The sequence below is a fragment of the Antechinus flavipes genome, chromosome 3, assembly GCF_016432865.1.
Source record: "Antechinus flavipes isolate AdamAnt ecotype Samford, QLD, Australia chromosome 3, AdamAnt_v2, whole genome shotgun sequence".
Taxonomy (NCBI): domain Eukaryota; kingdom Metazoa; phylum Chordata; class Mammalia; order Dasyuromorphia; family Dasyuridae; genus Antechinus; species Antechinus flavipes.
Window position 1 is genome coordinate 578,276,171 of NC_067400.1, and position 25,186 is coordinate 578,301,356.

The following is a 25,186-nucleotide window of genomic DNA, read 5'->3' on the forward strand; positions in this document are numbered from 1 at the left end:
ACAGAAATCATATGGTTAAGTTTGGTAACATCATAGGGTTTTGGGATCATGATTGGTTACATTTTTAAAAAATGGACATAGCCCTCATGTGGAGCTAAGACCACTTCTCTCTCTCTCTCTCTCTCTCTCTCTCTCTCTCTCTCTCTCTCACAAATATTTATGTGAATTAATGAGTCCTAATGCAGTCTGAGGTCACTGATTGGGACCCAGGTATATAGGCTCACTGGCCCCTGGAGGATTGGGCAAAATCACCATTTTAATTGCTAAAGATGGGACAGGGTCAGTTAGTGCAGCTTCTCAAGTTTAACCCATGCAGCCCTTGCAGGATGCTGAGATGGTGTGTCATGTGGTCATGAGAATAGAACTTCCTTAAACTAACAGTGAAAGTGGGAAAACTTAAGCCTTTGTTATTTAACTTCCTAGAGAGACTGAACTTTTGCACTCCTAAGCTTCTTCACTCAGAGACAAAGAGGCTTACATAGAATACAGAATATGGTTACAGAATAAAACCACTTACAGAGTCAAATCAAATAGAAAATGCACAAACAACATCTGATTTTGACAATGAATTCTCAACATCTAAGTGGTGCAGTGGGTAGTGCTGAACCAGGTTTGAACACCGAGTTCAAATCTAGTCCCAGACATTTAGTAACTGTGTGACCCCTGGGAAAGTCATTTAACTACTGTCTGCCTCGGTTTTTCTTAGCTATCAGATGAGAATAATAGGACCTCCCTCCCAGGGTTGTTGTGAAGATTAAATGAGATAATTTTTATAAAACACTTTTCAAACTTTAAAGCACTATATAAGTTCTAGCTTTCATCATCATCATCATCATTACTAATAAATACAGTATCTGGAATAATTCTGGATAAGCATATACTGGGGTACTCAGTAAATATAGTATAGTACAGGAATACAAGAGGGTTTTGCCCTTGTCTGCCTGAACCAACATTGCACAAGTCTCACAGTCCGACTGGTGGATGGAAGGAGTGATCAACAGGAAACACATAGAGGAAGCCAGTGTGAGGCTGTTCTTACATCCTTCTTGGTTCTTCTGCCTCAGCCATCCCACTCAGCTGCTCGTGTTGTCCTTCCAGGTTTGAGCCGCCCATTGGATGCCATGGGAGTCAGCCCTTCCCTGGGGCTTCCGCCCGTAGCTGGCCCCCATCTTGTAGGCTGTGGAGATGTGATGGAAGGCCAGACTCGCCAGGTAGGCTGTGTTACCTTAGTCCTTCTCCCCCTTCCTCTGACTGCCCGGAGTTCTCTTTCTCCATTTCTCCCAACATTTCACGTGATGACAATTTACTGCCAGTTCCCAAATAGAGTTTATTCTGGTGATAGAGCTGTGAGGATCACTCCTCTTAGATTCCTCCTCTCCCCCTTTAGAAGTAGCCTTTGAGAGGATTAATGGTTGGTTCCCTCAAATAGGCTAGGTTATGGGAAAGACTTGGAAAGGGCCTCTAGAGTTCGGTCACTAGAGACATCTTTCAGTCCATTAATCCTTCCAGGGGGAGAGGTTGCAACAGATGCACTAGTGAGAGAGTTCTCTGATCTCATCTTTAGCAGCTTCTAAAAATGGAAGAACAGATGGATCATGGGTCGGGGTGCATCTGTCTGACTCTTAGAAGTCAGGTTGGCCCTCTGAGGTCAGTGTTGCTCAACTCTGGCTCCCTATTTCTCCACAGGGGAAGAAATTCTTCCCCTCCTTTCTCAAATTATCCCCTCCACATTCTGTCCTAACCCTAACCCTAAACCCTAAATACCAAACTTGATAACACATTCCAACTAGTAAAAAGTTGAAGGTCAAAGGCTCGTTTTCTGCTTCTAGTTTCTTCTTGCTTTATTCTTCACTTTTCTGTCTGCATTATTTCTCATTCTTTTTCTTTCTCATTCTGATTCCTCTCTTACCACAGGCACTCAGTTCCTGCTAGCTCTGCTACCTCTTGCTATATAGGATAAATTTGTGGCTTTCCTATTGTGGTCAGCCAGCAAAAGTAACCTGTTAGATCAATGTCCGAGCACTGGGGTATATTCTCCAAATTGCAGGGACTTAGGCTAGAGTTGGGCAAGGAAATTACCTGTCTTGAGCAGCCATTGCCTTCTTTTCTCCAACAGGGTAGCTTCTTCCGCCTCTTCTACCCCTGCCAAGAAACCGAGGGGGAAGTTGAGCAGCCCCTGTGGATCCCCCGATATGAATACTGCGTCGGCCTGGCAGACTTTCTGCGCATCAATAAGCGCTGGGGGGGAATGCTATTCAACGTAGCTATGGGTAAGGGTAGGACTGAACTCCTGCTTCTCTTTCCCCTTATCTGCTACTGGAGAGGTGCCTAAACAGGCACAACAACTCTGGAAGTGAAAGGAACAGAGCCTGTAAGCCAAGGTTGGACTGGATTGTCCTAGTGAGCATTGCTCAAAGAATGGGCTTGTACCCACTCCTTTTTGCAGAGGCTGACAAGGTAGCCTACGTATTCCGCTCTCCTGTTGTCCCTTCCGGATGACATGATCTGTCCCTAGAAGCCCTGCCCCCTAGAAATGTTAATAATCTGCGTATTTTCTCCACCTCATCCTCCCCTTTCACCATATTTAATCCTAACTTCTGTGTTATTCTCATCTTCCCCAAGAGACTGGTGGGATAGTAATGATATAAGTGATAAGTACTTTTGGGATCAGGGAAGTGCCCTTGCTCCCACTTATATTCATTTGGCCCCTGACTCTACCAACTCCGATGTAACAGGGAGTTCCATTTTCTGTGTTTCTCCTAGGTTCCTGCCGCCTCCCCATCAGCTGGAATGGACGCTTTAAACCACAGGGCTCTGGGTACCCACTGATCATTTTCTCCCATGGCTTGGGAGCCTTCAGGTAAGAGTTCTCTTCTGCTTCTCCCATTTCTTGCGCAGTGAAAGTTACTAATCCAATAAAGTTATTAATCTACACTCTCATACTATGGGCCACACTGCCAGAGGGCAGCAGGTAAGTGGAGAAATAGTACTTTCTTTCCATTTGCTATCCATTCTGTATTGGTTTATGTTCCTATCAAAATCTATAGTTTACAAAGCAGTTGGCTCATAACCTTCCAAGGCAGGTGCTATAATGCAAATGTCATTATTCCTATTTTATAGATGAGAAAAATTAAGCCCCCATAGGTCATTATTTGCTCACAATTGTATAGCTGGCAAGTAGCATAGAGACTCAACTCCCATCTCTTGACTGCACATACAATGCCTGCAGGAAACTATTATACTAAGATTTTTCCTTCTACGTGAGTTCCTTTCCCATGAAGTCTTTCCAGAATGACGCCAATCCTTTCCCTCTCTCAGATACCTTCCCCTCTAACTTCACTAACTCCTCCCCTTTACTGAAATATACAGAAGATTTATCTTTAAAAATGTGAGATAAAAACTTGAAACACAAGGTTTTTGCAAGGGTGAATGTTGAAAATTATCCATGCATATGTTTTGAAAATAAAAAGCTTTAATTAAAAAAAAAAAAAGTGAGATGATGTATAGAAATCTGAGATGTACTTAGCAGGCTGGATGGTGCCCTTTGTTTTCATGGGGGAAATGGTCAAAAAATGTCCTTCGTTTGCTAAGCCAGTCATGACTCCAAATGAGATTCTTAAACTCCAACTTCTAAACCGTGGTCTGGCCTCCCTCTGAATCTTGTGAATTTTCTCCTTCCATTTTTGTAATTGGCAGGTTCTAATCTAGGCTAATCTGTGCTAATGCCCTAGTATTTCATCTTTATGGCTGACTTAGGCCAAATCTTGCTCCATCATCATTGATAAGGCTTCACGAGTCACTCTGGTCAGAAGTTTCATCTCCACTTTCTAGGGATGAGTTCTCAGGTGGCAAACCCGCTGTAGCTCTGCATAACGCCCTTCCTGCTGGGTAGGGTCTGCCAGGGCCTAAACCCCTCTGGGGTAGGTTTCGGAGGCCAGAAGGCCCTCTGTGCCACATTAAGGCATCGGCAGAGAACTCTGATGGACGACCTTTAGGGGGCCAGCTTCTTCAAAGGAGGGATCATATCTTCTTTCTGATAATCTTTTGATTCATTCAGCAAATGTGGATTAGGTAGATAGTTCACCATAGTGAGAGAAACTCAAGCTTGAGTAAAATAGCCTCCCCGCCATGAGGAGTTCTAGTCTAATGGGGGATTGAGAAATGTGTGTGGGAAACACAGTTCGAGGAAGAAAGGGACATATTAAGACATATAAGGGTCTTATTATCAGCAGTGGATGTGCAGGGGGATAACGAGTTGGGGAAGGCCTCCCTCAGCAGAGAGCAGGTGAGCTGGCCTTGACCAGATGGAGGCGGAACCAGTGCCCTAGGCTGTATCGGTGGGGCGTAATAGTGAGGAGCCAGGGTGTGGGGGCTGGAAAGTGCCCAGTGTTTTCATGGAATGGTGATTAGCAGAAGATTCTGTGAGAAAATAGGATCGTGAGGTGACGAGACAGGAAGCACTACAGAATCCCAGATCTGGATAATAAGCAACCCCATTTCTATGGCATTTTTAAGACCTACAAAGTGCTTTCTTAGAGCAGCCCTGTGAGGTGAATGCTGTAGGATCACTCCCGTGAAATTGCTGCTCGGGCTGAATGACGTGATTTCCCCAGAGTCCTTCAGCTAGAGAGTTCCAGGACTCAGCTCCAGAACTTGCAACCCCCTCATCTTACAGATGAGGAAACTAAGGGACAGATTGGCAGCAAGCTCCCTGAGGCCACAAAATAAGTGGTCGGGGCAGGAAGGAAGCCAGGCCTCTCAGGGCTCGTCTAGGGGGCTTTTTTGTGTGCTCCTTGGCCTCCTGGAAAGCCTTGGAACGCCAGCCTGAGGGTGTCCTCTCTCTGACTTTCTAGCTTCTGCAGAGCTGGCTAAATATATTCACCCATGGGTGAGTGAGTAGTAATACTCTGATGGGGAAAGACACTGCACGATATGGGGCGGGCGGGGAGGCTTCCTCAGCTTCCTTCCCCTTATTTCCCTCCTTCTGCTACCTTTGCCACAATAACCAACCAGTTTTCTGGGCCTCCGGGGCTCTCCTTACCAGCCATGGTCTCCCTGTTGCTGCCAAACCCTTCCTTGGTCATGGGAGAAGACAGATCAGAGGTGAACAAGAACAGGCAATAAGCATTTATTAAGCAGTCACTGTATGCCCCACACAGTGCTAAGCCCTGAAAACATAAGTAAGACACCTGTCGTTAAAGAGCTTCCGTTCTAACCAGGGAGGTTTCCAAGAAGAAGCAGAGGGGATCAAGGAAAGCACCAGGGTAGGGGCATGGAGGGGGGCCCGGAGCGAAGGCCTTCTCAAAATGGGAGGAGCAGGAAGAGCTCGCTGGTAGGAAAGGGCTGAGTGAGGAGCAGCCGAAACAGCCTGGAGTCCAGAGAAGTAAAGTGAAGCAAGAAAGGAGAAAGAGCTCCCCTTTTTTTCTGGGAAGAGCCCAAGCACCCGGGGGAGATACCCTTTGGGTCCCATTTGGAGGAAGGGCTGCATGCGCTCGAAGGGTTTTAAGACCAGGAGGAGATCCAGGAAAGCCCCGCTGTCTGGGACACTGTCCAGAAGACCCCTGGGCAGGTTCAGGCCGGATTCTGGGATGGGGTCCCATCCGGATGCTAAAATTCTGTAATCAGCAGACATAAAACAGTGCTGAAGTGCTGAGAGAGGGGGGAACGGTTGTCTGGGCTTAGGGAATGTGTGGGGTGAATTCCCCATGGTTTCCCAAAGAAGGGGATCTGGAGCCGAAAGGGAACAGATGTCATAGTCAGGAAGAGGGAGCGGGAAACGAAGGCCCCATAAGTCTTGCCCCAAACGAGCCTTTGTGGCTCCTCTGGGACAGGGAGGCTGGTCTTCTGCTCAGCCTGTCTGCTCTCTGCTCCTCCCCAGGACCGTGTACTCTGCCTTCTGCATGGAGCTGGCTTCTCGTGGCTTTGTGGTGGCTGTGCCCGAGCACAGGTGAGGGATAGACCCGAGGGGGAGGGGACGGTCTGGAAACTGCCTCTAGCTTTCTTCTCTTCTTGGGGGGCCCAGCAGTGGCAGGGGCCAAATGGAGAGCGGCGGAGGGGGAGAGTGGGGCTGAAGAATGCCTTCTCTCTTCCCCTCCCCTTCCTCCAGTCAGCCCTATGTCTTTCAAGGGACCATTCTGCCTCAGCCACCTACTTCTACAAGCATGCTACGGGGGAGAGCTGTCCCCAGGCTGGGTCACTGGAGGAGGAGTGGATCGCCTACCGCAGGGTCGAGGAAGGAGAGAAAGAATTCCGGATTCGAAACCCCCAGGTGAGTTTGTGCCAGGGAAGGGAGGCCCAGGGGGTATGTCCTGGCCCTCCCCCGGGCCTGAGTCCCCCTCCCCAACTCAGAGCTGCTGTGGCAGAAGGCCTGAGGTAGCCGCAGGCTGTAGGAGAGAACGTTCCTACAGCACAATAAAGAAACGGACCTTGGGGACCCTTGGCTGGAAGCCTTGGTTTTCTGTTCATCCTGTTTCTCCAAGGCCTTATTGTTCACAGAGCTCTCACCTCACTATAATCCAAGTATTCTTATCCCTCTTTTATAATAAAAGGAAATTTCCAGTGAAGTGTCCTGACCCGCACCCCAAAAGATCCAAGTCAGGATTTGAACTCAGGTCTCAAAGCCCCAAGGAGAGAGCCTTTCCCTTATTCTTCCCAATAGCCACACAAACGGGAGGCCGGGAAATCCCCTAGGAACAGCTAAGCAGAAAATGCTTAGCACTCGACATGCCAGTGCACATTCTGCCCCTCATTACATTTCCCTGAGCAGGCAGGGGGCGGGGGGTGGGGATCTGCCTGGAATAATTGTCTCCTCATGAGCATCATTGAGATTGGCTCAGATTAGGGGCTGGCGAGGGATAAGCATTGCGACACTTAGTACGTTTTGGAAGTCAACATGGGTAGCTTCTTTATTATGTTTTGTATACACACACATGTAGAATACATGCATGTGTGCACATACACACGTCATTCACTGTGTGATACACATACACACATGGTATATACATATATGTATGCACATGTACACACACACACACACATGTACCTGTGTGATTTCTTTTCAATTATCGCCAGAGATATTTTGGTCAGCCTCATCCATACTGTTTATACACTATACCATGTTATTTATACAAGTGAAACAGTAACAAACAGCTCTCCTTAATGGTCTTCAGATGACTTTTGTTAGACCCCGAGAAGCCCCCATCTCTGATGTCTGTCCCTTTTTTTCCAGTACCACTTCATAATACATACCTAATACATAATGGAAAAGCAACAACATCAGCTTCTTTGTCTGTTGTTCTTCAAAGCATTGTGTTTACTTTGTCCAAATTACACAATTAAAAAAGGCCTCTTTCTCTGTGAATGTCCTGCTCCTACCTCCTGCGCAGTTCTGTTCCCTTCCCTGATAGGTCCCTTTAGACTTGGCAGTCTGGGAGGTGCCCAAGTAAAGGGGAAGGAATATTGAACTTGAAGTTCAGGAAGGACAGTAGGGAGCATTAGGAAGAATACTGAATTGGGAATCAGAGGTCTGGGTTCAAATCCCATTTTTATTGCTCACTTTGTATGATGTTGGTAAAGTCACTTTGGGCCTTTGACAAAGGAAGTATTAGATCACTTCCAAGAGAGAACCTCTAAGATCCCTTTCAGTTCTAAAACTGTGGTTCCTCTAATACAGGCTAGAATGGGGCTTTTTAAACTTTTTCCACTTGCTGCCCCACTTTTTATGTCACCTTGGACATATAGGTATGTAAAATAGGTGTGCAAATCAAACATTTATTGATAACAAATCATAACTTTTGTGATCCCCACATTCAGATTGTGAAATCCCATATAGGGCCAGAATGCGAGCTCTGATAAATTCTGGCTCTGGAGCCTTGGGAGAGAAGAGAAAGTACTAAGCATTTTGTGTGCCAGCAGCTAACATTCCCATAGTCTTAATTGTGGGCCAGACACTCTGCCAAGTCTTTATAATTATTATTCTCCAAATCCTGGGAGGTGGGCACTCTGGTTCCCTCCATTTACTGATGAAGAAACTGAAGCAAACAGGTGAAGTGACTCATCCAGGGTCACGCAGCCACTGAGTGTCTGAGGCTACATTTGAACTTGGGTCTTCCCGACTGCAGGCCCAGCTCTGCGTGTACTGTGGTGCTCCCAGCTCCTTAGCCCCGAGATGTTTTATAACCATTAAACTAATGTACGCAGTGTGGCTCGGTCAGTAGAAAGGTGGGACCGGAAGGCAGGAACATCTGGCTTCTTTTGACCTGAACAAGTCATTTGTAACCTTTCTGAGTCCATAAATGACAGAGAAGGGACTGATCTGCGCTGGGAGAGGACGTTCCCTATACCAGTGAAACTACAGGACTGATCTCTTTTCAGCTAGATCGGGGGTCAGCAAACTGTAACTCATGGGCCAAATCTAGCAAGTATTCTTAACTCATGGGCCATACAGAAACCGATGGCTGACCAGATTTGGTCCTCGAACCAGCTTGCTGACCCTTGATCTAAAGTATTATGATAGTTTCCTATCTAAACTTCCTATCTTCAGACCATCCCTCTCCCATTCAGCCTTTACAACATTGCTAGTGTCATTTTCTCAACATTTCTCTTTTTTTTAATTTTATTTTTTATTTTTAAAATTTTATTTAATATTTTATTTTCCCCCAATTATATGTTAAAACAGTTTTTAACATTTGTTTTTAGAACTTTGAGTTCCAAATTCTTTCTCTTCCCTGTTTCCTTCATTGAGAAGGCTAGAATTTGATGCCTGTGTAAGTCCTGCAAAACACATTTCCAGTGTGATCCTGAACAAGTCATTTAGCCCTCATTGCCTCACAAAACAAACAAAAAACAACAATAACAAAAAAGGAGGTGGAGTTATCATGAAGAGAGATTGTTTAAATAGCAACATGTTGTGTTCATCAACATCTCTCCTCACTGATGCATGATAAAAGACAATTTCAAAAGACCCATAAAGGAAAATGGCATCCACATCCAGAGAAAGAATTATGGAGTCTAAAAGCAGAACAAAGCATGCTATTTTCACTTTATTTTTTCCTCTTGTGGTTTTTTCCCTTTTGTCCTTTTTCTTCTTTCACAATATGACCAGCGTGGAAATAAAATGATTACACACGGAGAGCCTATTATCAGATGGCTTGCTATCTTGGGGAGGGATGGAGAGAGGAAAATTTGGAACTCTAAATCTTATAAAAATCAATGTTGAAAACTCTCTCTACAATTGGAAATAAAATACTATTTAAGTTTAATAAAATACTATTAAAAAACCTTATTCCGTTTTAGTCATCTCAAAATTTCTAATCATGTCACTTCTCTCCTTTAAAACCTACTCTGAATTCTGTATTGCCTACTAGAGAAGGGAATAAACATTTTCTGTATTGCCTACTACGTGTCAGGCCCTGTGTTAACCTGTTTACGGACAGCTCATTTAGATGCTGTTTGGCCGAGGACACCGAGGCAGGGGAAGCCACTTGCCTGGGGCCACAGGGCGTGTCTGAGCCTTCCTGACTCCAGGCTTCAGGGGCCACCTCACTTAGCCCTCCCAACCCTGGGGCCAGCCTCCCATTCAGCCTTCTCTCCTTTAGGGGTTCTTGGTCCCACCTTCATCTCCTGCTTTCCCCTTCGTGCCCTCTAGCCAGACTCTGCTAGTCTCCTTCCCTTTCCCAGCCAGGCCTCCCCCCACTCATCCTTTCTGACCCAGCTCAGTGGCAGCCTGCTTCATGAAGCATCTGCCTTCTCCCCTTAAGGGAAAGTGAGCTCTCCCCTCAGAGAGCCCTTTGCCAGGCTTGGCCGGCGTACTTGTCTCACTTGTGTTGGGCTCACTTGTGTTGGTGCCCAGGTTGAAACCTCCTGGTAGATTAGGAGCTGCCTGTGCTTGGTGGCTCAGCCACAGCCCCAAGGACAGCCTAATTCATGGCAGCCACTTCATAAGTGTTGGTTGAATTGAATCAGCACATTAATACAGCCAGGTTATTAGATTAGCTGATCATCAGCTCCAGAAGGTAACAGAAGAAAGGCAGAAAGAGCTTGCCCTAAGAGAATTCAATCTGAGTCAGAGAAGAGCTGAACTAGAAAAAGGGAAGTCCAGTGGTAGCAAGACCAGTAATCTTTACTGTCTCCCAGGCACTGTGCTTAGTGCTAGGGATGCAAAGACAAAAAAATGAAACATTTCCTGCCCACAAAAGCATGAATTTTATTGGGGGAGGTAGTGACTACATAAATAAGTGCAGAATGTATGAAAAATAGTTGTTAGGGTACCCAGAGGGAATCTGTGGTGGTTTGGGGGGAAGTGGGTGAGTTGTGAAAGTCCCCGGCTCAGACTCGGCTTCCCTCAAACCACAGATTCATTGTTAGTACTGAAGGCCCTTCTTTGTACATTAACAAGAAGCTCTTAGAATAGCTTCTCTTTGTCTCCTTACCTGTTGAATTCCTGCTCCTTCCCTCTGCTAGGCGCTCGCTTTTCTCAGTGTTAAAAGTGAATCATATTGAACATATATAATTTCTGCAGATTGCTTGTATGGGAAAGAGGGAGTAAAATATGGGACTTAAAATCATATAAAAATGAATGTTGGAAACTATCTTCACATGTAATTGGAAAAAATAAAATACTATTAAGTGGGAAGATACAAAGTGAATCATGTCTCCAAGTTGGGTGTGCTCTGCCAGCCCACATCCTTCCTAGGGAGGGCAGCCCAGCAGTCACCTCCGAATGGGAGTGGGATGGGGATGGGCGGCCGTCTGTGCTCAGAGACCTGCCAAGTTTTTTTGCTCAGATATGTATGCAGATTCAGTATGCTGCCAATTAGAATGTGGCAAATGTGTACTAGGAACACAGGCCCTGCTTCTACCTCTGCAGCATTTCTCACTTTGGACTCTTTCACTTTTCTCCCTACTGTTCCTCAAATTTAGGCCTTATGGCATCTTGCCTGCTATTATAGAAACCTCCTCACCAGTCTCCCTGCTTCCATCCCCTCCCTTCTTCAATCCAGCCCCTACACAGACAGGCAGTTCTCTCTCTTGTTATGATTTACCTTGTGCTATGTTATTTATACATTTTGTATCCCCAGGTAGGATGTAAGCTTTCTGAAGGCAGGGACATGAGAGGTGTCTGGCTTAGTGCAGAGGTATCAAACTCCAGTAGGAACAGGGCTACTAAACCGATACCTAGGGACCACAGATTCATTTAAAAAACACATATCACCATTATCTATGCTCTATTGTATTTTTATTTATTTTGTTAAATATTTCCCAATTACATTTTTAGAATGTTTTTATTTTATTTTTTCTCAATTATTTGCAAAACTAACTTTTAACATTCCGTTTTTATAATTTTTGAGTTCTAGTCTCTCTTTTCTTTCCTCTCCCATACTTGAGAAGACAAGCAATTTTATATAGATTATACGTGTACAGTCTTGTAAAACATATTTCCATATTAGTTATGTTGCAAAGAAAATGCAGATAAAAAACCCATACCCAACCCAAGAAAAATAAACAAAAAAGTAGACTTCAGTCTGCATTCAGACTCCATCAGTTCTTTTTTTCTGATTGTGGATAGCATTTTTCATCATGAATCCTTCAGGATTGTGTTGGATCTTTGTATTGCTGAGCATAGATGAATCTTTCACAGTTGATCACCCTTCCAATATTGCTATTGGTGTATAATGTTCTTCTGGTTCTATTTATTTCACTTTGCATCAGTTCTAGTCAGACTTCCCAAGCTTTTTTGAGAACATCCTACTGAGCTGCATTCCATCACAATCATCTGTCTTAACTCATTTGGCTATCCCCCATTAATAAGCATCCCCTCAGTGTCCAATTCTTTACTCTCACAAAAAGAGCTGCTATAAATGTTTTTATACATAAAAACCTTTCCCAATTACATTTTAATCTGTTTCTGATGTCAGGCCATATGTTTGACACTTCCAGCTTAGTGGACAGGCACTGGGATTGGAGTCAGCAATATCTGGATTCAAATTTCACCCCAAGGGCATACTGGATAAGTTCCTTCCCTTCTCTAAGCCAGTTTCCTCAGTAAAATGAAAGTGTTAGACCTGATGGCTTCTAAAATGGCCCTTCCAGGGACATTTCACTCTGATTCCTGAGCCTATAATTATCTTGTTTTTGACTCTGAATCCCCAGCAGCTCCCATAGTCACAGACTATGCCACGGTTGGGTCACTTCCAGCTGTGTGAATCAGGGAAACCTTCATAGAAGCCATTGAGGATAGATTTCCTGCTTAGAAAGGTATAATGAACGTGAGAAGAGACCACAAAATGGAGAGTGTGATAGGAACATAGGCAAAAGAGTATGCAATAATGTTATTAGTACTAAGAGTAATGGTCTTATATTGCAGTCTGCTCAACACCTTACATTCATTATCTCATTGAGATAAGTAGGGCAACTATTAGTATCTCCGTTTTTCAGGTAAAATATCTGAGTCCCAGAATGGAGCCAGACTGTGAACAGTCATCAGGCAGCTAGCATTTTCTTTCTTTTTTAAAAAATTATTTTAATTATTATACATACCCCTCCAAGGCAATCCCAATAGACTTTGGACAGAAAATGTCATCTGCATCCAGAAAAAGAACTATGGAGATTGAATGCAAATCAATACATGTTCTCTTCACTTCTTTTTTTCTCTCCCATGGCTTTTCCTTTTTTGTTCTGATTTTTCTCTCCCAACATGATTCATCAAGCAATTGTATTCAAAATAAATTAATTAGATATGCCCCCATTACATATAAAAACAATTTTAACATATTTTCTAAAATTTTGAGTTTCAAATTTCCTCCTTTTCTTCCTTTATTCTCCCCTCCTTGAAAAGGCAAGCAATTTGATATAGTCTAGATGGTGGCCTTGATGGATAATATAATCTAGAGGTAGAAAGGTATAAATAAGTATGTGAGTAAAGAGAAGGGGAAGGATACTAGAAATATTAATGGAAAGTAAACTCCTTGGATGAAGAGAAAGGTTTTTGTTTTGATTTTTTAACCCTGGTGATCAATGTTCTTTGCATGTAGTAGTTGCTTTTGGCCTTGAATTTGAGGGTGATCATGCTGACCATGTGAAACCTGACCTCCTTCAGCCAGTTTCAGGTTCTTCTGGTACTTCCCCTCCACATAGATATGTCTTTGGGAATTACTGATAACTAACATGTCTAGAGCCCTGCAAAATTTATGAAGTGCTTTCCTCCCAGCAGCCTTCTAGGATAGAAAAGTGTGAGCACCGATCCTGGAGTCGGAAGGACCCAAGTTCAAATCTAGACTCAAACACTTAACATTCAGCAGCTGTGTGACCCTGGGCAAGGCACTTAACCCCAACTGCCTCAGCAAAAAAAAACAAAAAAAGAAAGAAAGAAAGACAATGGCTCCTGTTCTTACCATTTTACAGATAGGAGAAGTAAAATGACTTGATCAGGCTCCTAGGGAGAGTCTGGACTCGAAATCCGCCAAGGCTCTGAACCATTCTGGCTGCTTGTACACAGTATCCTAGTCTGGGGGGGTCTTGGCCCTCTTGGGCCCCTGGGAATCAAGCCAAATACTATGGGATGGGGAGGGACATCATATGCTGGGTCTCACCAGGAAAAATGCCTATTGCAGGTGCATCAGCGAGCTAATGAGTGTGTTCGGGTATTGAGGATCCTGCAGGACATTACCACGGGCCAGAATGTCTCCAACATCCTGCCTGGCGGATTGGATCTGAAGACTCTGAAGGTACAGTGGCTTTCAGTTAACATCAGGGCGGTTTCCCATCTTGGAGGGGATATTGGGTCTGAAGTTCTTCACGTCTGTTCCCCTTAAAGGCATCGGCCTGAATTCCTCCAAGGAAACATGTCTTGTCAAGTCAACAAGTGTTTATTAAGCATTTCCCGCATACCAGGTGCTGTACAAAGTGAGCCTAGAATCTCAGCTGGAAGGACCTAGAGGGATCTGTTAGAACCAGTCCTGGAATTCGCATCTGTTTTGGATATCTCCCAGCGAATGGCCATCCAGACCCCATTGGGGGACCTCCAGCAAAGGGAGTTCACAACCTTCATGGGCTGGTGAATTCCCTACTTCATGAAGCAATGCAAATGGGTGCTGCAAATCAGAGTTTGATTCAAAACTTGATTCCTCAGTAATTCAATAAACATTTACAAAACACAGCAAAAATACAGAGCATCAGGCTCAGTGCCAGGGCAGGTATAGAGTTTAAATATGACATAGTCCCAGTTTTCAGGGCGCTCCTAGCCCATTAGAAAGATAAGGCACAAATACGGATAACTACAATGCACAGCATATGTGTTAAGTGTAATTGAGAGGTACGGACAAACTATCACAGGACATTCTAGGGAAACAGTAATGCCCAGAGACCCCTGGAATCTCTGGGCATGGCTCAGAAACACCTTCCTGGTTGATAGATGGATGGGAGAACAGAGGCTGGGGGAGGAGAAAGTGTATGTGTATGTGGGGAGGGGCCAGCTTGGCAAAGTGGTGGCATTTGAGTTGGACTTTAAAGGATTGTAAAAGGTCTAGCAGGACCACTGGGATGCCTCTGCCACATGACTTCCCTTCAGATATATGAAGCTAGAGATAATAACTCAGTGGAAGGGAAAAGTTCCTAACGATTAGAATTACCTAAAAGAAAAATAAGCAGCTTTAGGAAGCAGTGATTTCTCCATCACTGGAAATCTTCCTGCAGAAGCTGAATGACAAATGTCTAGGACATTGGTGAGGGTGTTTCTGATTCAAATGTGAGCTGAACTACTGACCTCTGCAGTCTGTACTTTAAGTCTGATGCTTTGGGTTCAAGTATTTTCTTTAAGCTGAAAATCCACAAGTCCTTTACCAGATCCTGGTATGGTCAAACACTGGCAAATCAGTTATTGTAGGCCCTGACCATGGGATATGTATTAAACGGAAGGTTCAAGGACTGAGGTTTTTACAGGGAAACTCCAGACTTTTCACAAGAGTGCTAAGACACATTTGGGCATACGTGGTCCAAGTTGGCGAAAAAACTGCCCAGGTAGTCGGGTGAGTGTAGTCGATAGAATGGGCCAGCTCACCATTGACTTCCTCACACCAGCCGGCCACAGTCCTATGAGTCAAGTGGACTGAGAACCAGAAGAGTCCAGTCCCTCCTCAGCTTTATTCATGCCCCAGTCACCACCGCCGCCATCCGTGGACTAGGCAGGGCCCAGAGGAAGGAGGACATTCTCCCCTCTGGGTTAGGCTGATGAAGGACTCATGTGTCCCACCTTGGGGAATCTCTCATCTGATGAAGGAGTTCTGCATGTGAGGGTGGCTCAGCCTACAGGGTTGATTGAGCCTCTGCTCTCCCTTTGTTAGGAGGTCCAAGCAAGCGGATCTGCTGAGAAGCAGAGTGAGCTGCTTTGGGCAATGAATGGGTAGTATCCTCCCCATTGGATATTAAGTGGAGGTTTGACATTGTCACTGAGCAAGGGGTAGTAGAAGTGATTGCTGGTACAAGCTGGAGTAGGTACTACTTGATGTACCTCCCCACCTCCATCCCCAGGCGCTGCCTCCTCTCCTATTTCCCCCTCCCCAAAACCTGGAGTAGAAAGAACGTGATGGCTCCTGTTTCGCTAAGGCTTCTCCTCCTGTTCTCAGGGCAGCATCGACCTATGTCGAGTGGCAGTGATGGGACACTCATTTGGAGGGGCAACGGCCATTCTAGCCCTGACCAAGGATCCCCGTTTTCGGTGAGTTTCTCTGATGCTTTTTTCTCGGCATGACTGGAACCAGAGCTTGGAAAGGCTCACAGTAGAAATGAGAAATCTGAACTGTGTGAGTTCTTGGGAGTTTTGGCCCATCCCCTTCCTTTTGGACCTCTTCTGTCCCCTCCCTCTGAGGTGAACGTCGTCTTTGGCCAGCTTTCCATGGTTCTTGGTGGCTCAGCGCCTTGGAGCTGCCACTGCCTGTACATGAGAGAGTCTCCAAGCTCTATTGATCATATTTCATGTGGCAGATCAGAGGAAAGGTCCCTCTGGGGAGGGTCTTCCAGGAGCCCACCTTCTCATAAGGAAGCTTGGGATGAAGTTGAAGGGGGCCACCCCCTGCAGTTAGGTACCGGTGCCTCTAATTCCCTTTAGAGAAGTCTGTAACGAGAAGCCCTACAACTACCACCCTGTAGCCTTGGGTGCCAGCTAGTCACCATTTCCAGATGTCTGCTCTCATTCCAGATGTGCAATAGCTTTGGACGCCTGGATGTTTCCCCTGGAACACAACTTCTACCCCAAGGCCCAGGGCCCCGTCTTCTTCATCAACACTGAGAACTTCCAGACAGCTGAGAGCCTCAGCCGAATGAAGAAGGTCTGTGCCCGTCACAGCCAGACAAAGATCATAACCATCCTGTGAGTAATAGTAACAATTGTAATCATAACTGTTCTCCAACCAGCTCTCTGGGAATTTTCCTGGGATTTCTTAGAAAGTATTTGGATCCATTTCCTGGAACTATCTGGGAGCCTCCTGGAATACTGTAAGATTCCTATAAAATCCTCTACCTGTCTTTGAATGATATAAGCATTGGACAAGAATTGGGTTCTAGGTCCAGCTATACTGCGGTCATCTCTCTGGGCCTCAGTGATAAGTACAGTAACAAAAGCTTAAGTCTAATCTGCCCGTCTGGCAGACGATGAAACTGAAGAGCTAGGTTGTGAGAGCTGGAACACATTATTTTGAATTAGATGATCTTTAAGGTTCTTCTCAAAAGCTAAGTGGTCCAGTAGGTAGAGAGCTGCACCTGGAGTCAGGAAGACTCATTTTCCCGAGTTCAAATCTGGCCTCAGACACTGATTAGCTCAGTTTCCTCATCTGTAAAATGAACTGAAAAAGGAAACAGCAAACCACTTCAGTATCTCTGCCCCAGATGGGATCACAGAGTCATGACTGAAATGATTCTGTCATTTCACCTTCAACTTCATCCCAAGCTTCCTGACATGACTGAAAAACGGCCGAACGGTGCAAGGTCCCTCTCAGTTCTAATGTCCTCTGTTTCCATTTTAACATTGACTTTTAACTATGACTAGTGTCAGGGCATCTCCCTTGGCACAAGAACTTGGCTACAAGTGTTCCATGGCCCCTTGCACAGAGTCAGCAGCTTGTGCCCCGGCCAGGAAAACTTGGGAACATCAAGCATCTAACTGACTCCTCTCTCGTTGTGCGCCCCCCCCCCCCCCCCATTTGTGCCACTGCCCAAAGAAAATGAGAACCTCGGGGTCTGGCTCACTTCGGCTCCCCTGCAAGACCTCAGGCAGAAGTTAAAAGAGCAGAATAGCCTCAGGCAAGGGGCCATCAGCCATGCAGCCTTCTGCTTGCCTTCCTCCCTGGGGGCTGCCACCTTCCTGGTGACTTCTGCAACCCCTGTGACTCTCAGCACTAACAAGGGCAGGGCTGGTGAGCCGGCTCCTCCTCACGGCTGACTTGCTGTTCCCCATGGTTCCCGCGGCCCTGATCTCTGCACTCTCAGCAGAGGCTGCTCTATGGCCTTGCTCCTCGGAGACTGGCAGCATTTCAGCAGTCGTGTCTAGCACCAGCCCCTCGGGGCAGCCACACCAGGGCTTTGTCTTCCCTTCAGGTCCCCCTGCCTCATAACTCCCTCGTGACTTATAACCTCCTTCTCTATCCCTCTGAGCAGCTCTGGTTCCCACTTACTTAGAGGTGGGGCCCTTGCCTGGATACGCGCTCTGCTCAATATTCTGTGGTCCTGTGAACAACCTCAGAACGTATGCGTCCCCTCACGTGGCGTGGGGAGCTGGCTACTTCCCGAGCACAGCCCAGTCACGTGTGTATACAAGGGAGGCTGGCAGGCGAGGAGGAGGATTTTTTTCCTGGCAAGAAGCCACAGAGAATTACTCTTCGTTCCCATTTGGTACCTTAGTGGTGTCTTCTGAGAGGAGCGTAGGATGCACCAGGCTACTCCTTCCTTAATTTGTCTTAACCAGACTATTTCAGTTGTTTCCCAGCCATTTCTGACTCTTCCTGACCCCATTTAGGGTTTTCCTGGCAGAGATACTGAAATGGTTTTGCCCTTTCCTTCTCCAGCTCCTTTTTCAAATGAGAAAACGAAGGCAAACAGGATAAGTGACTTGCCCAGGGTCACATGGCTAGTGTCTGAGGCCAGATTTGAACTCATGAAGATAAGTCTTCCTGACTCCAGGCCCAGGCTTTATCCACTGTGCCACCCAGCTGCCCAAACCTAAATACTACTTCCTAACTTATAAGAAAAGATTGCTCGGAGCCCATGGCACAGTAGCAAAGCAGCTGGTTAAAAAATAAAACACAGTAGGAGTCAAGTACCTACTATGTGTTAGTCACTGGGCAAACAGAAACAGAACAGTCTGTGCCCTAGAGGAGCTTATCATTTACGAGGTGGCTACAACATGTACACAGAAAACTATATGCAAGAGACACTGAGAGAGTTAGGAAGATGCCAGAGAGGAGAGAGTGGTACTTGGGTTAAGCCTGGAAGGAAGTCAAGGAGAGACAGAGAAAGGGAGAGAAAAGATGGGGGCGGCGGGGGGGAGAGACAGAGACAGAGAAAAGGAGAGAGAGAAGAGCGAGAAAAGGGTGGGGGAAACAGAGACAGACAGACAGAGCAGAGACAGACAGAGAGAGAGGGAAAAGGAGAGACAGAGAAGAGAGAAAAAAGGGTGGGGGAGACAGAGACAAACAGAAAGACAGAGACAAAGAGACAGAAGAGCTGAGGAGAGCAGACTGAGGGACAGCCTGTGCATGGACACAGAGGGGGAGAAAAGCCATTCTACCAGATTGAATACCCAGTGTGGCACTTTGACTTATGGGCTTCATTTTGTTCATTTGTCAAATAAAGCCCCTTCTTCCTTGTTTGTCATGTGATGTCCCAGTGCAGAAAAGTGGTGATAATGGCTTTGCTTTGTGTGGACAAAAGCCATTTGGATGCCTCATCATGTTAGTGAGATGACCCTCGGTTCCCAAAGGCTCTTTCCAAGGGGCGCACAAGCCATCCTGGGTTCTACTGTGCTGAAAAGGGTTTAAATCTATCTCTGGGAAGGGATCAGGCTCTTTGAGGACCAGTCCAGCCATGTATAGAGAAACTCACCATGAATAGGCTGCTTAGTCCTGAATTTTTTGACCAATAAGGGATTGTCCAATTGGAGAAACCAAACTTGTCACTGTTGAAATTCTCAGCATTACAGATCGATTTGAAATTTCATGGAATAATTCATTTACTACTGCCAGGGATTTAAAACATCGGGATGTGTAAGTGTTGGAGAATTCTGCCAATTCTCTAGCAACTCACCTTTCTTTTCTTTTAAGGCTGTGTTTTGCTATAGGATTTGTTTATTACTAAGAAACTAAGTTTATTACTAAAAAAAATACTGAGTTATTTTTAAAATACCTAATCAAATTCTGTATGTCTTCAACTAGAAACATACAGAAAACATTCCTGTTTATTAATCGACATTCCTGTTCTAACATTCCATTTTCTAAGCTTCCTTCCTTCTGTGTTTTTAAGCTTTCTTCCAAATTTTACATTCTGAGAGCTTAACCAAATAGAAATAAATGGATTCTGCATATATTGATTTGGAAAATCACAACTTAACATTATCTATGTTGTATATTGTATTTTTATTTATTTTGTGAAGTATTTCCCAATTACATTTTAATCTGATTCCCCTTTGGGCCAGCCTCCCAGAGTTGGACAAACTCCATTTTAAATCTCCTTTCAGATCAAATGTTCTGTTTTTTTAAGGGCTCTGACAACTCCAGCCTTCTATAATTCTGATGATAGATATGACTTCTTCATTTGTTTCTTTCTTGTTTGTTTCTCTTCTCTTTTAGAGGTTCTGTTCATCAGAGTCAAAGTGATTTCACTTTTGTGACTGGAAATCTGCTCGGTAAATTCTTCTCTACCCAAACCCGAGGGAAGCTGGACCCTTACAAGGGACAAGAGATTGTGGTGCAGGCCATGCTGGCATTCTTACAGAAACACCTTGGTAAGGGAGTGGTGAAGGGGCTGCAAGAGGGTTAGGGAGGATTTTTATGGAGGAGGACCAGAGAGGGGAAAAGGCAAGGCTTTGTGTTGGAAGGACTGGGAGCGCAGAGATTTGGGGAAAGAGGAAAATGTGATTAGGAGTGGGATGAAGAGGCAGCTGGGTAGTGCAGTAGATAGAGCACCAGCCCCAGAGTCAGGAAGACCTGAGTTCAAATTTGGCCTCAGATACTTAACACTTCCTGACTGTGTGACCCTGGGCAAGTCACTTAACCTCAATTGCATCAGTGTAAAAAAAAAAATTAGTAAAGTGGTAAAAGAGGAGTGGGATGAATATTTTCTAGTAGAAAGAATGTGGAACTAAAAGTTGGATTGCCTAGGTTCAAATCTCAGTCCTGCCTCTGATATGCTTTGTGACCCTGGGCATGTCACTTAACTACCCTGGGCCTCCTCCAGTATCTCATCATGATATGGAGGTCACATGGGCTCCTCAAGGCTGGTCCAATAGAACTGAAGCTTTACCAGTCCCACCAGTTTGGAAAGACCTAGATCATGTGCTTCTGTGGCCTGAGGACCAGCTTAGCTTAGAGCAGAGACTAATCACCAGCTAGTTACTTATCAGGTGAGGAATACATCTTATGAAACTGTTAAAGCATTGTGGGATAGGGTTGCCACTTGTGCTGGTGGAGAACCCATCTCAAGGAAATTATAAATCTTTTTTTCTTTTAAATATTTTATTGAAAAGCTTTTCACTCCATACTTACACTCTCTCTCTCTCTCTCTCTCTCTCTCTCTCTCTCTCTCTCTCTCTCTCTCTCTCTCTCTCTCTCTCTCCAGTTGATTCCTATCTTGTAATAAAGAAGTAGAATCACACAAAAAACCCACATTGGCCATGTTTTAAAATGTATGCCTTATTCTGCACATACACCTCTCTGCCAAGAGTGGGAGGGATGTGTACTTCACCAATGACCAGAGTTCTAACATCATTTCACTCTCCTTTTCCTTTTCCTTTTTGAAGTCCTTGTTCATCTGGCTCTGCCTTAGTTCATTCATGAATTCCTAAATTTCTTCAAATTTCTGGTATTTATTAATTCTTATGGCACAATAATGCATCTTTTATTCATATATCATAATTTGTTCAGCCATTTCCCAAACAATGGTCACTCATTCTCTTTCTAGTTCTTTGAGAAAAACACTGCCATAAATGTTTCAGGGTGCCTGGGCTCGCTCCCTCTGGCTTTGACTTATATGCCAAGTAGAAGTAGTAACTGGGTCAGAGGGTTTATGTGGTTTAACGATTTGTTTTGTTGAATTGAAATTATGATTCTGTGGAAGAAAAAGTAATAGCATTCTGGGCAATTTGGTAAATGAGCTGAGATATAACCAGCCCCCACTTCTAGAGAAGCCGGCTCAGAGTGTGTGCCCCTTGCCCACCAGGGCAGGGATAGTATCATTCAGTCTTCATGGCCCACCTCCCTAGGATGCCCCTCCGAACTCCAGGACTTCCAGGCATGAGGCTGCCCTCCTCACTTAGGCACTTGGGGACATTTATCGATGAAGCTCATTTCTCCGTCATATTGCCATAGAATTGGCCCTGAGGGCATTTATCCTGTCTCCCGTCCCTCAGCCTATAAGCTCCCTAAGATCAGGGGCTGCCCCCTTTCTCAACCAGGGGTATCCCAAGGACAGGGCAGGATGGGCTCCTTCCAGACAAGTGGAAATCTCAGCGCCTTTCTTTCTCACATCTGGCAACAGAACCCCCCAACAGTAGGCTGTCCAGTTAGGCTGCAGTGTTGGGGATAAGGCTGGAAGCTGGCGTGGAGTCAGAGTGGGCTGGGGTAGGTGTGGGGGGAGAGGGGTCCTCGCATGGACAAACCGCATTCCCCCGAGCCATGACCAGTCATTCTCACCTCCCCCAGCACAGCACAGATCTTTGACTTGTTCCCTTCCCATCCCACAGAGCTGAAAGAAGATTATGATCAGTGGGACAGCCTCATTGAAGGTGTTGGACCATCTGTGGCCCCCGGGGCCCCGCACCAGCTGAGCAGTCTCTAAAGATGTTGGCCATCTGGCGAACGGCGACTGAAGCCAGATTTTTTCCGGTTTGGGTGGGGTTGACCCAAATTGCCAAATTCATGGGACGTCCGTGATCTCTTGTTAGAAAGCTTCCAACTAGGCAGTTCTCAACAAGAGCAGATAATCATGCTGCTGATTGAAGGGATTGGGCACTTTTATCTTTGACTTTTATTGATTTGGAACTCACACTTAGAACTTGGAGGTCGCTCAGAGCCAGGCAGTGGAGAGACATGAAATCCAAAAGTCTGATACCTCGAGGGCACACGGAACAGTTGGGTGGGACCTAGAGCTTCACTCCCTGTAAGAAGGACAGGATTTCAGGCCAGGGCAGAGCTCCCACCAATTTGTAGTTCTTGTCTGGAGAGGATTTGGAAGGAAATCTGTCTTTTTATCCTATGCAAGAATTCCTTCTACCACATTCCTGTCTGTGGCTCTCTGGCCTCTCTGCTTGAACGCTTTTAAAGATGGAGAATTCACTGCTTCCCAGAGCAGACTGTTCCATTTTTAGACAGCTCTTGTGTTCAGGAAGCGTTTCCTTACGTTAAATTTACTTTTGTCGTTTACTCCCATTCATCCTAATTCCCTCCTCTGGAGTCCCCAGTGTGGATACAATGCTTCTTATTCTGTGTATCTGCACCAGAACTTCCTTTAGGCTACTGTGTCGAGCTGTCTATCCACAAAGGCCTCCAGGGATGGCCTGGATGGTCCCCGAGAGTCCCTGTTTATTCTCCTTCCATGTTATCTGTGACCCAGGGAAATTTAGTGGGGAGCACAGTCGCTGTATCCAATCTGACACCGTTTCATGTATGAGAGAACACTGTTTTCCCCGACCACAGGCAATGTTCGGAAGCACATCTAGGACTTTCCGGGGTCAGTCAGCCCATTATTCCCTTTGTCTTTGGAAAGCGCCTCAGACAATTTCTGATGGGCTCTGTCCTGTTTTTAATGCCCCAGGGAAGGTAACTGATCATTTCTCCACGTGACTATTTTCACAGCATCTCCTTAACCCCTCAAATCCCACACACTAGTCACGTGATACCAGCAAACCACGCCGTGCCTCTCCCTTCCCTTCCTCCTCTGTGAAGGACCCGCCTTCAGTTCTAAATCTGTGCCTTTCTTCCTCTCCAAAGACATGTGATGAGATCAGAGCACTTTAATTTCTGGCTTGTGAGCTCCGTTAAGGGCTGGGGCCGTCTTACACTTAATCTGCACGATGGTTGGCACAGTGCTGGGCACATGGTTCCTTGAAAATACTGCTGAATGAAGGGACCCCGGGCCGCATTGTTTGGGGGAAGGGGAGGGAGACCGAGAGAGGAGCTGCAGTCTGGGGTGTTTCATGGCGCTGGGGTTTCTCCAGGGCTTTGTCAACAACAACAACCTCAGCTGGGAATCAGCAGGAGGGGGGTGAGCCCAGGACAAGAACAATCATAGTCTTATTAAGCGTCCCCTTGTACCAGCCACTGTCACCAGAGGCCGCTTAGTCCTCCTGGCTCTGTGGAAGAGCCCGGGGAGCAAGCTGTTTTATCATTCGATTCAGGGGCCTGGCCCCTGCCGGAGTGGGTCACACCAACGTTGAGGGGCCACCTGTGGTTGCGAAACAACTCGTTAAGTCCAGACTCCATTTTTCTACCATGATTTGTACCATGCTTTGGTGTTTGTTGATGGGAATCATACTGAGATGAATACGCATGTATTTGCCAAATGATATATACTGTAATATCTTTCAAATCTGCATTAAACCAAGATGGGAAGCCATTTGGACCTGCTTTTACCGTCTGTCTTCCTTTCTTCTCGTCCATCCTCCAGGACAGGAGGCAGAGTCCTTCGTATTCCCATTCCATGAACTTAACTTGAAGCTATATTTACCTCCTCAGTCTGAGCCCCGTACCCAACCAAAAGGGGCTGGGGACAGGTGCGGACTGCGTGTCAGAGACAGGGCCTGGCCTGCCAGCTTCTCCAAAAGGCAAAGCGGGAACCAGCTGGTGGACCGAGCGTTACAGGGAGGGTGCTGTGGCAGAGAGAGCCTGGCTTCTCTGGGGCTGGGGCGGGGGAGTGGGAGCCAAGGCCCCAGTGACCAGCCTTGTTAGAAGGAGTCCAGGGATCAAATGCGAGACAGCCTTTTGGACTGAGGCCATCCCAGGAGCCAAACCCTAAGAAAGGGAGAAGCAGACGCACAGGCACCAAGTTCTCCAAGGAATGTTGGGGGATTTCTGGCAGAAATAGCGTTTGTGAAACCTGGCCCTTGAAGGGTCCGGTGGTGGTGAGAGCCATATGCTTGGACCCCTCTCTCCCACTTGTGAGAGGTAACATTATATAATAGAAGAAACAAGGTTTGGTCTCAAAGCCCAGCTCTTTCACTTACTAGTTGTATGAGCCTTGCAAGCCATTTGGCTTCTCTGGCCTCAGTTCCCCTATTTGTAAAAATGGAAATAAGTCCATTCAAGTTTTCTGCTTCATAGTTGGTGAGGTGCTTGTCAACCTTAAAGTACTTTGGAAATATAAATTTTAAGTAAAAGTGGTTCAGAACTGTTATTTAAAAGCTTGAGATGGGTGGAAAACTGGAAACCTAATTCACCTCATTCTTTCATCAGCAAGTACATATGCCCTTAGTACTATGGTGACACCTCATTTGCCAGCATTATTAGGATAAAGCTGTCCAAGAAAAGAACGAATTTTCCAGATAACGGAAGCTTAGCCAGTGAATTTTTTTAAAATTTAGATAATTTTTATGGAAACCTTTCTATACTGCATGACATTTCAGCATGAAGGTTAATCTATGATATGACTTCAAAAGGACCTTTTAATTGCATCAACACAAGACAAAAGACTATTCTTCCCTGAAAGAAGATTGCAGTTCCTTCCTTCTTTAATAGATGCGGCTGCTCCAAAAGTTGATTCCTGAAGGGGGCCTCTTTATCCTTAGCTAGGCTGACCCTTGAGCAGCAAGTGCTGGAAACACTGGAAATCTTTCTGGCAAGACTTTGATCTCCATGCCTTGATGCATGAGACACCAGAGAAATGCTGGAGTTGGGAAAATAAAGTGGGGATTATTGAACAAAGAAGCATTTTTTAATGAGCCAAGGATCTAAGTCTGCTATTCAAATAGTTATGTCCCTAAAAGACAGAA

The 25,186-nt window shown here is 45.6% G+C and overlaps 1 protein-coding gene across 1 annotated transcript in view; it reads left to right on the forward strand.

Moving 5' to 3' along the window:
* The window catches only part of PAFAH2 (platelet activating factor acetylhydrolase 2), a 33,143-nt gene extending 9,318 nt beyond the window's left edge, over positions 1 to 23,825 (forward strand). Inside the window, exons 2-11 of the mRNA XM_051988167.1 lie at positions 1,099 to 1,211; positions 2,117 to 2,270; positions 2,764 to 2,860; positions 5,879 to 5,947; positions 6,127 to 6,268; positions 13,611 to 13,724; positions 15,621 to 15,712; positions 16,193 to 16,363; positions 19,833 to 19,987; positions 21,944 to 23,825. Coding sequence (XP_051844127.1) covers positions 1,122 to 1,211; positions 2,117 to 2,270; positions 2,764 to 2,860; positions 5,879 to 5,947; positions 6,127 to 6,268; positions 13,611 to 13,724; positions 15,621 to 15,712; positions 16,193 to 16,363; positions 19,833 to 19,987; positions 21,944 to 22,038 — 1,179 coding nt within the window. The 5' untranslated portion in view covers positions 1,099 to 1,121 and the 3' untranslated portion in view covers positions 22,039 to 23,825. The remainder of the gene's footprint in view (positions 1 to 1,098; positions 1,212 to 2,116; positions 2,271 to 2,763; positions 2,861 to 5,878; positions 5,948 to 6,126; positions 6,269 to 13,610; positions 13,725 to 15,620; positions 15,713 to 16,192; positions 16,364 to 19,832; positions 19,988 to 21,943) is intronic.
* The last annotated feature ends 1,361 nt before the right edge of the window (positions 23,826 to 25,186 follow it).